At 39.5% G+C, this 11,037-nt stretch overlaps 1 protein-coding gene across 2 annotated transcripts in view; it reads left to right on the top strand.

Annotated features, from left to right (window-relative positions):
* Nucleotides 1-7,602, top strand: part of zgc:123010 (uncharacterized protein LOC641500 homolog) — an 11,538-nt gene extending 3,936 nt beyond the window's left edge. The window contains exons 2-16 of one of the 2 annotated variants that reach the window (XM_017412746.3): nucleotides 1,196-1,278; nucleotides 1,384-1,449; nucleotides 1,558-1,614; nucleotides 2,550-2,765; nucleotides 2,905-3,018; nucleotides 3,202-3,247; nucleotides 3,418-3,508; nucleotides 3,628-3,769; nucleotides 3,882-3,986; nucleotides 4,134-4,227; nucleotides 4,388-4,421; nucleotides 4,569-4,646; nucleotides 4,782-4,884; nucleotides 5,077-5,096; nucleotides 5,305-7,602. In XM_017412746.3, the coding sequence (XP_017268235.1) occupies nucleotides 1,196-1,278; nucleotides 1,384-1,449; nucleotides 1,558-1,614; nucleotides 2,550-2,765; nucleotides 2,905-3,018; nucleotides 3,202-3,247; nucleotides 3,418-3,508; nucleotides 3,628-3,769; nucleotides 3,882-3,986; nucleotides 4,134-4,227; nucleotides 4,388-4,421; nucleotides 4,569-4,646; nucleotides 4,782-4,884; nucleotides 5,077-5,096; nucleotides 5,305-5,440 (1,385 nt within the window). In that variant the 3' untranslated portion in view covers nucleotides 5,441-7,602. Of the gene's footprint in view, nucleotides 1-1,195; nucleotides 1,279-1,383; nucleotides 1,450-1,557; nucleotides 1,615-2,549; nucleotides 2,766-2,904; nucleotides 3,019-3,201; nucleotides 3,248-3,417; nucleotides 3,509-3,627; nucleotides 3,770-3,881; nucleotides 3,987-4,133; nucleotides 4,228-4,387; nucleotides 4,422-4,568; nucleotides 4,647-4,781; nucleotides 4,885-4,974; nucleotides 5,097-5,304 lie in introns of both variants that reach the window. The other variant, XM_017412745.3, reaches the window with a different exon arrangement.
* The last annotated feature ends 3,435 nt before the right edge of the window (nucleotides 7,603-11,037 follow it).

Genomic DNA, 11,037 nt, shown 5'->3' with positions numbered 1-11,037 from the left:
GGAGGGACTATGTTTCTCGGCTGGCCTGGGAACGCCTTGGGATTCCCCCGGAGGAGCTGGCCCAAGTGGCTGGGGAGAGGGAAGTCTGGGTCTCCCTGCTTAGGCTGCTGCCCCCGCGACCCGACCCCGGATAAGCGGAAGAGAATGGAATGGTCATGCTTGTAAAGCCATAAAGTGTCATGTACTGGAAAGTACAAAGATGGTTTGGTCAACAGACTTTGGGGTGATTTCTTTATTCTTCTTTGAAATGGTGACCAGAGCCTATGCACCCTACAGAATGCACATATGAGAATGAGGAAGCCCAGAGGCGTCACGTTGTCTATTTTCTTTTTTTGATTTATGATGCATTTATGGATGCATTTAAAAGACAAAGCTGCGCCATTACTTCTCTGTGAGTCACAAACCAAGTATGAATGTGTCACACTTTGGAAGTCTCTGCTAAACAAATGGAGATCTGATGCCATTCCTTTACAGCCATGTGGTTTTTGTTTCTTTTTTGCCTTTTTTTTTTTCTCTAAATCTTTCGAAAATTAACTGCAGTGTTTTGATTTGACCTGATCTACGTCTTAACAGCCCAAGCACTCATATCCCATGATTGTTGAAAGGCAGAGGCTGTTTTCTGTGTCCTTTATAGCCAAGTTTCTGAGAAGCAGGAGAGCTCCGAGCAGCTGTGTGCCGTACTTTTATGGGTAAACATTTCAAAATGAAAGGACCAGAATCTGTCACTGTGCTGTTGACTTTTTGCTGTTGACTTTTTGTGGTCTTGTCTGAGCATTTCCTGGTGCTTTTCTATATGAAAAGAATTACAATAATCTTGTCTCCACCCAAGGTTTGTTTTTTTTTTTCTGAAAGGGCAAAAGTGACTGGACATGAATATGACGGATGAGCAAAGTCATGGGAAACATGTTAATTGGTCATTGATAATTATTAAAAAAATATATTTTCTAATTCTATAATATCACATGTGTAATGGGGACCTAGCATTGTGCTTTTTAGCATAGTTGGAGACACATTCCTTTGCTCTGAACTGAAAAAAAAAAACAACAACACTTTAATATGGAGGTGTTTTTAGTCCAAAGATGTCCCAAAGTAGAAACAGAACAATTGTTTGCCATTTATAGCTAACAGCTATGTCCTTTTCTTTTACCCTTTTAAATGTTTTAAACACCTGATGGTCTGTTTTATTTCCTAAAAGGTCCTGCTGTCCAGCAGCAGGAGGAGCAGATGAACTGTGGTGCTGCAGACTCTGACCCAAGTCACGATGCCACTTTGTCACAGGTAAATAACTGGTGTCATCTTGACACAACTGGGATGGCAGCAGTGTTGTTACCAATGCACTATTGAACCTTTTTTTTTTCTTCTTTTGATCATGTGTTCGCTTAGGATGCAATAAATGGTGAGGAGGAGACGGCCCGACAAAAAGCAGAGCGACGGAGAGCCAAGAGGAAGGTGAGCGTTCACCCCCCCCTCCCCTCCCTGACAGAGGGGCGTTTTATTTTCGATCTGTTTTGCTGCATATGATTTCTAACGATCTGCATTTTACTGCATCTGCTTCAGCGCCGCCGAAATCGTAAGAAGCAAGAACAAATTAAGCAGAGTGACAGTGTTGAACAGGTAAGGACAACTTTCTTTGTCCCCTGAAGACGAGAGGCGGTGATGTTTTTGTTCGTTTGTCTGTGGCGTTAACCCTAAAGTATCTCATGAACCAGTGGATGGGTTTTAGTGAAATTCTCAGAAAGCGTTTGTTGGACTGACATCTACGCCTAATAAATTGTTGGAGTTGACCTCATTCAAGATGGCTGCCCCAGCTAATCCACTTTAGCATACACAGAAATGGCTATAATCCAGTCAGTTTAACAGCTACTGAGCTGAAATGTGTTGTGTTAGTAGCTGAGAGTCATTCCCAACACCTTTTCTGAGCGCTAACCGATCAATCAAGATCCGTTTTAAAACTTTGCTATTAACTAAGTCATCTGTTTATCTGTTAGCAAAATATCTCATAAATAACCAAATGCATTTTATTAAAACTCAAGTAATCATTGGGTGTACATCAACGACTGATTAACGTTTGGAGTCAACCCAATTCAAGATGGCCACCACAGCCAGCTGACCCAAGGAAAAATGCCTATAACTCAGGAAGTTTTACAGATATTGAGCTAAGATTTGGTGTGCTAGTGGCTGAGTATTATGCCCAAAACATACTTTGACTGCTACACATTGTACTATATTTATAAACACAACAAACACAAAAATTGCTATAATTTGGTGAATTTTATCTGCATTGAGCGAAATTTGGCCTGGTAGAAGCAGAGAGGCATTCTCCGAGCACTATCATGTCTTGCAGTGCACGAGTGTGTGCATATTGTCACGTACAAGGTTTGACCAAAACATCTACAACCCTGTACCCTCTCAAAAGAAGGTGATCTTTAGGTCACATCTCTGGCTTAAAAGTTGGTGGGCAATATGCATCATTTCAAAGGAGTTTAATTTGAAGGACTAAACATATTTTTCTTCACTGTGAGGAGTTAAATATTTATGTGATCCCATAGGACGATGAAGAGGAAGATGGTGGTGCAGAGTCTGAACTGGATGAGAGCGAGTCAGAGGCGGACGTCGTTGCTGAAGAGGAGAAACAAAGAGCAGAAAAACAGGAGAAAAATAATGATGCACAATCAGCGGCTTCGCACAAGTATGTTGCCTTACCAGTCATGGCTCCTGAGGAAATCAAAGGCCACCAGAAGACAAAAGCCAGATCCACTGAAGAGGTACTGAGGCTGTGCTGGTGTTTTACACATCCTCCGTTGCTATTATTAGACCCGGAATTAGCTTGTGTGGTAATTTTCTCCATTAAAGCCTGCATGGCAAATGATCTGACAGCAGTGTTTGGCTTTTTGTGGTCCACAGGAGCCTGAGTGGGATGTGAGCAGTGCCTTCTTTGCTAATGCTGCTAGCCATATCAAACCCAAAGGATCAAGTCGTAAGTCCAAAGAAAACAAGGAGAATGAGGCCCGGAGAGAGGTACGTGGATGTATATGGTGGAAGAACAACAAAAAGTTCTCTTATTTTTTTTTGTCTCGTGGCTATAGTGTGTTCAACTGGCAGCTCTAAAGACTGATGTATGAAACCACGAAAGCTTCTGTTATTACCACATGTGTACATTGCCACGTGTATAAAATAATAAAAATAGTCATTTATTAACAGACCAACGGTACCGACTCCATGACCAAGAAAAGTGCATCACTTACAGGTAAGGAGTCATTTCTGCAGACTGAGCTACATAACCAGCCTTTAAATTGATTTTTTTCTTTTAAACATAACAAAGATGTCGATTCCACATTCTGTTAGCGAAGCTGCCAGTAAATCCTTTTGGGCTGGTAGCTCCGCAGAAAGTTATTTGCATTTCTTTATGTCCTGCAGAAAAAGGGATAAAGTTGGTGAAAGAAGGGCAGTATGCACAAGCAGTCGTTTTGTTTACAGAAGCCATCAAATGTGACCCAAATGATTACAGGTATGTCTTCTGTGATCAGGGCTAGTTTCTTATCAAACAATACACATGTTTGATCCACTTAGAAATTAATCTTTTTTTTGCATTTATTTCATTTTTTTTTAAAAATCACAACCTTGCAGGTTCTTTGGAAATCGTTCTTATTGCTACTACTGCTTGGAGCAGTACCCTAAAGCCCTGGCAGATGCTGAATACTCCATTCAATTGGCTCCAGAATGGCCCAAAGGACACTTCCGCAAAGGCAGTGCTCTTATGGGCATGAAGGTGGGCACAGACTACTGCTATCCTGAACATTAAATAAAACAAATATCTCCCGAAAGCTTTAATCTGTCTTTCATTTAGCTGTTGCTAAATTTTCATGCGTATGTGTTTCTAGCGGTACAGTGAAGCAGAGAAGGCCATGGAGCAGGTGTTGAAACTGGACACAGACTGTGAGGAGGCTGCCAATTACCTCTTTGACTGTAAAGTTCTCCAGCTCATGGTAAACTCACCTGGAAACACGACCACAGCTGGTTTCGTCTGTAGCAATGGCTGCTGTAGCTGGAATTTACCAGACCTTCATTTTGTCATGCAGCTGATCATTTTGACGCGTTTCGTCTTTTGTATGTTTCTGTTTTTCTTTCCTCAGGAGCTTGGTTTTGAAGAAATGCAAAGTGTTCTTTTGCTGGAGAGATTTCCAACCGTGCAGGCTGCTCTGGCATCTTGTTCTGATGCAGCAAAAGGTGAGATGCCACGTAAACATGCTCCTAAAGCCGTCTGTCGTCTGACGTATGTCCGTTTGTAAATACGAGTTTCTAGTGATGTGTAGAAAGATCCAAAAGCTGATGTCATTCAGCTGCGTTTCTATCTGGTTTTGTGATGACGTGCTTTTTGTTTTTGCAGCCGGGGGCCAAGATCCATCAGTTGTGCAACCAGGGTAGGTGACTGTGTGTTTGTTGGATCAAACCTAGGGGTCAGGAGGGTGTGTGGAATGGATTTACGCCACAAGTTGCTTCTTTTTTTTATATCATGTGCTGGATTGTGATTGTGTACTCATATTTCTGTTTTCGTTTTCTTTTTTCAGAAGCCCCTGTCCGTCTCTTTGGGTGGGAAATGTAACAACTGAGATAACTGAGAAACACTTGTGGGACCTTTTTAAAATGTATGAGCTCACCTTGTTGGAATGCTTGATGCTAACATCATTTATGAGTTAAAACCAGTGTATTTAAACTCTGACACAGACACATGGGACTTTAATATTCACCCTGTCTTGACTCTGTCCTGCTTTGACCTGTAGGTACGGTGAGATAGAGAGCATCCGTGTGCTGCACGAGCGATTCTGTGCCTTTGTCAACTTTAAGAATGCAAACATGGCGGCCCGTGCCATGGAGAAACTAAATGTAAGCAATCATTTTCTCTCTCTCTCTTTCTCTCAGCCCTATGCTTGTCTTTAAACATGGTTAGAGCTACATGCGTTTGTGCTCTTGCAGGGTCATTGTATTGAGAACACGCGTTTAGTTGTGCGCTATCCTGACCGTCGCACTCAGAGGGTCCTTCCTATTCCACTTAAAACTTTTCTCCCTGTCACACAGCACGCAGGGGCAGCTGCTGGGTAAGAAGCACTTTTGAAACTCTTAGTCCCTGGTAGTCTTTATTTTTTATCTGGTTATGGTGTGTGTGTGTTATGTACAACAATTCGTAGGAAATTGTAGCATGTGCAAGCCACAGAAAATGTTTGTTTTTCTGTTCTCTAGTTGTGCAGTCGCTAACTTGTGCATATTCTCTTTCTCTGCACTTCATATTTTTTTTCCTCTGCTCAGTCCTCGGAGACGTGGCCCAGTGAACGGAGATGAGTGTTACTTTTGGAGAACCACAGGCTGCCATTTTGGAGACAAATGTCGCTACAAACACATTCCCGATCAGAAAGGCAAGGACAGGAAACCGTGGCAGCCTTAAACTCAAACTCGTTTATGCTTTTTAAAGACACAGAGATGCACCAAATGTGCCCATGGAGGGGGTATTTATTGACTCGGCAGGGTTTGGTAGAGAAATGTATGTATTTATTGTGGTAACTATCCCTCACTAAGTCAGCATCTGAGTGAAGAATGGTCACATGAGACGAAGGACTGAGAGCACGAAGGTTCTTTTAGTAAAAGACCTGAACTGATGCTCAAAAGTGCAAAATAAGCACAAATGGGTGCAGCAAACCTTTCCTATTCACAGCCTTCATGGAACATGGTGACCTATTCCTCCTTTAAGGGACACTAAAGTCAACATCACATGGCAACAGAAGTGAGGTGGAAGTGAAATTATCGCACTGTTGAGGGGGTGGGAAGTCATGGTTTTGTCACGCACAGCGGGTAAATGAAAGAGCCTCAGAGTGGATGTTTGTGTGTCAGAGCCCTTCCTCCATCCACTACAAAAGCAGCATTTGAACCCACCCCCCCCCAACACACACACACAGACACATTTTTCCTTTAAGGCATGGTGCGTAACTACCAGTTTGTGATCTTCATTTAATAATCTCGGTGAACTTGTTGCTCTCGTCTCACATCAGTCTGCAGGTAATACTTGTTCCTGTGCCATTGTCAGCACCAAACCAAAGACCTAAGAGTGGTATTACTTGACATTTCAGTACTTCCTTTCCCCTATGCAAATACTTTTTAATTTTTAAACTAAAGAGACCTGCATAGAGGCCTCAAAACTGTTCTATGTAGCATCAACGGCTAAATAATGTACCGTTAGCATAAAGAATCATTGAATTTGGTTATCTACATGGGTCAGGCACAAATTTCCCTTGATTTATTTAATTAATGGCCTTATGTTTTGAAAAGTTTTTACATTTGTTGCATGTCAGAGTAGTTGTGAGCAGTTCCGTTGGACTCTGTCCCTGTAATGTCTGCAGGATGCTACAACATCAGAACTTGACAATAATATGCAATCCAGTGAAACTGTACTGCTCGTATAAAAGCTGTAGTGCTCAGTATTTACAGTAAGTCAGTGTCTGAAAAGTATTGGTATCTTTATAGCAGTTTTGAGGCTCCAGTTGTTTGGTTTTTGTTGATCTGGATTGCATGAATTATGAGGTAGGAACTGCTTTACTTCTGGTGGCTTGTTCATCCAGTTTTGTTAGAGGAGAGTTGGACACGAGACCCAAGTACCAAATTTAAGCGAAAGACATTTAATCAGTTTATTTTAATTGTACTTTTTTCTTTTCTTAAAACCTGAAACTATTAAGTCAGACATATACAGATGTACCACCTCTGGGACAAATGATCATATATATATATATATATATATATATATATATATATATATATATATATATATATATATATATATATATATATATATATATATATATATAAAGAGCAAGATTGTTAAAACAAAGACACAATTAACTTTGACTTTTTAAAAGCAGTGTTTATGACCTCAAGGCCTTCATTACAGTATTTCAGTCAGCTGAAGAATTTGATGGCTTTCCCCCCCTAATTCTTGACACTAGACAGTGAATTCCAAGCCCTCTGGCGTTCGTTTGCATCATCCCATAGACTGCAACTACAGTCGAAGTCCACACTACATTCACTAGTAAACTATGCACTGCGTAGTAAGAGTATTTATTTAGCTATTTATACGTGTTTGTTTTATTTTAAAATAATAGACTTTAATATCTGAATCAAACTTTCATTTATTCTTTCTGTTAAACATTTTGATTAAAACTCTAGTAATGGATGCATCTAATTTCTGGTTTTGGCTTCGATTAAGAGACGTTTGAGAAAAACGCTGCCTCATGCTGCACTTCTGCTTTTATTGATTCGGTGCTGTTTAATATATTAAAAGAAAAATAATTCACAGTGAATTAAATTTTTTTTTTCAGTACATTTTCTTTATTTTTTATTGTACAAATATTTCTCTTTGATCTTTTACCGTTTATCTCTTGGCTTACGTTTACGTTCTGCGCATCATTTCCAGCTCTTTCAGTAGAATGCTTTTTAATTTATACACCTATTTTTAATTCAAACTGTAATTCTGTTAATAAATCTTTCTAAAATTTTTGTATTATTACTGTACTGCAAATAAGAGTTTTATATTTAATAAACCTATATATGTATATATGAGTTTAATCTGGAAACTTTTTTTTTTCAACACTTTAACGAATGCATGTCCTACTCCTGTCCTCCACAAGGGGGCAGAGTTATACTTCATAGGTTTGCACCGAAAGGTCACCAAATTAACCAGCTCAGTGTCTGCTTTACGCATCCATATTTTCATTTTTAATCTCGGAGAAGCAACTTGCGATGCTCAAATTATTGACACGGTAAATCACAGCAGACCATGTTGGTGTGGGGGCAGCATGGTAACCCTCTCATCATGACGAGGAGACACTTGTGTGGCCAACATGAAGCGTGCATTAGGAAATATGTAACCACCCAGACCAAAGGAAGATGGAAGCAGCCCTGAGCATGCGTGGGAACGGCAGCCTGAATACCACAGATGACATTTTAAATAGAGGAACTGAGGTCTGCTGCCAGCTGATACATGTGCAATCTTTGCAAGTGTGAGGCTGCAGCATGTTGCAAAATTAAAAAGGGCACGCCGCACATTACAACAGGCATCAAGTTCAATTTCCTCACTACAGTGTGCTACTCATCTTATGAAAAGTTGTATTGATCACATATCCCCCCCATTTTATTGATTACCAGCAGCACTTACTCTTTATATTCCATTCCAAGTTATAATTAAATTGGACAAATATAGAGTTAAAATGTGTAACATTCCCATCTGATACATTGTGAAGAATAAGTAAAGTTTTGGAAGTTGAAAATGTTAAATTGAAGTACAGGCCTGACATTCTGTGTCTAGTTCATAACTCAGCTTTGAGTTCAGGTATTAAGTCAAAAATACAACACATTAAAGAGCATCATTTCCTCAGACAATCAACTAAACTTTAAAAAAGGGAAGTCTGAGACAATCTCTTCCCCTGCATGAGTTACTTCTCCTGGCCAGTAGAGGGCGCCTCTTTTCACTGCAAGAATAAATCATTTTCTCGTTCTCCATGAAAAGAAATCAGAAGTTAGTTATTCACAAAGGATTTCACTGAAAGTTTTTTATTTTTATTTTTAAATCTAAATTTCTAGCTTCAGTACTGCCGTATCTGTTCTTCAGAGAAACATAACAGTTAAACAAACTACTTCTACCAGTAAAAATCTTTTAACCCTAATGTCCTGTGGTATTTTTGAAGTGAAATTCTGGCACACACAGTTGCAAGTGATTTTTTTAAATTATTTTTTATAAGTTTAAACTTTGAAATAAAATACCATAATATGACATACAAAAACACTGTTTGCACCTGAAAGATGAACTAGATTTACAGAACTGTTGTTTTACCATCAATCACTTTATCCTCAAATTAACTGTGACATTTAGTTGGCAAATTTAGTAATGTGTTATAAATTGTCTTATTTTTTACAGTAAAATTTTGTTGCTATTTTACCATAAACTACAGAGTTTAAAAAAGGAAATACGCTGTGTGAACACCCACCCTTATTGCAGCAGATCATTTTATTCTAAGAAGATTAGCATTGTTGTTACTCACAGGGTGCTCACTATGTAAAGGTTAATTTGTGGTATTTTTAGTGCATTTAAAACACCTGCAGAAGTAACACACCTTAAGTCTATAACAGGTTTAATTTCTTCCAGAAAGGGCTCTCCTTTTCAGCTAAATGCAACATATTTTATCTTCCTTCCCTGAACAACATCCCTACAGAAATCATTTACATAAAACCTCCATAAAGATTTTTCTGCACATCTTAAGCCAAGAATGATCAGCTGCCAATGATTCTACTTTTTTCATTTTTTATTTCCCCAAACAGATGAGACTGGGTCTTTAGGGAGGGGGAGGTCGAAAGTGGAGCAATTTGAATACAGGAACTCAAAGTGGTGCTATAAACTACAATTACAAAATAAACATGTTTAGATTAAAGTGAATGGGAAAAGTACTTTAAACAGCCACAGTAAAGTTATGATTCTGTAAACAGACTCTTGTGCAACAAACAGGAACTCTTTGATATCCCTGTTTTTGAACCTTTATTTAATCCCGATGCCAAAATCACAGAATCCAGATCTTTTTTTTCCCCAATTTTTTTTTATCACTATCTAAATATGCAGCATAAAGATGCAGGAGTCTCCTTTTAAAATTTATAAATGTTTACACTACCATCAGTTTTCACTGCACAGTTATTCTGGTCTAAATATTGTGATGTTCCTGTCAGAAGAGCTAGAACTACATGCAGCTGCCGGAAAATAATACAATTCTATGTAAATAATTGAAAGCAAACCGAGAAATGGAATGGTTTGTAAAACAGCGCATGTGAGAACAACTATGACATTGCTGAAATTATGGATTTATGATGGCAGAAATCTACTTTGGTCAATCCTGCCAGTATTAAACTTTTTTTCTCCAAACTGAGGTTGTTCATGAGCTATCTACGCAAGTGAGATATTAATTGTTCATAACCTTTCCTTTAAGCATGTGGAGGTTAAAGGGAAGATGTGACCTGTCGGATTACAATATTTTCTGGTAGTGTTGCTCCAGAATACTTTGTGACATTTGATTAAAGAGTTTATTGTGTTTTATGTCCCATGAACTAGTGGACTGGATGTAATTCATTCAAATTTACATCTGCTGTACAGATGACAGACATTTTGCCTAACACGTAAAATACAAGAATCATTGTAAGACCACCAGAAGCACGTACTTGATGTGACTGCCTCCATGTGAAGAAAGAGTTCACCCTCTGGCTGACACTGTATAATTTGCACTCTGCCTGTAAGCTTCAAACCGATATAGCTTCTGATGCAAAGTTCTATATAGTCAGTGTTATTGTAGCTGCAGCTCACTGCGCTCTCCTCTATAGAACAAGAACCTACAAGCTTCTATATGCAGTTAAAAGCAAAAGCATTCTGAAAGTTTGGAACGACTGCAGTCTGGTTGTGCATGAGGAGGTACTGTCATTTGAAAAGGCACTTGTTTATTGTTGGACAGCATGTATTTATTTCATGCCTTCACAGATTGTGGGTAAGGGCAGAGCTGGCTCGGTTTGTGTAATTAGAGAGGTGGAGAGAGAGAGCGCTCTGCCGCAGCGACCTGCTTCACTCGGATTGTCCTACGAGCTCTCAGAGAGCCCTGAAAATCATTCTCGCTCCCTCACACAACCCCCCTGTCAACTGTAAAGTTACAGCTCACAGACAGCGACACCTGTCTGGCCTAGTTTATTTAGTCTGACATGAAAGACTGTTATCATAAATTATAATGGATCGATGTCAAACGGAGGGGTGATCGTTTTAGTTTGGAACCTTAGCACCCCTGTTTCCTTTTGCTTTTCCTCTTCTTACATCTCTTATTTCCTGCCGGCCTTGGATTTCCCTCTGATTTTGGCCCCGCTAATAGGGGGTCTGCTCTTCCTGTTCTGGTTTAACAGTATGGGAGGGACTGCCACATTGCCACCCAGTGGCACCATCACTGGGTCACACAAACATCTCCATTACAGCTT

This window comes from Kryptolebias marmoratus, linkage group LG22 (assembly GCF_001649575.2).
Source record: "Kryptolebias marmoratus isolate JLee-2015 linkage group LG22, ASM164957v2, whole genome shotgun sequence".
NCBI classification, from domain to species: domain Eukaryota; kingdom Metazoa; phylum Chordata; class Actinopteri; order Cyprinodontiformes; family Rivulidae; genus Kryptolebias; species Kryptolebias marmoratus.
The sequence above is the reverse complement of the archived record's forward strand: the minus strand, read 5'-3'. Positions and strand labels throughout refer to the sequence as shown.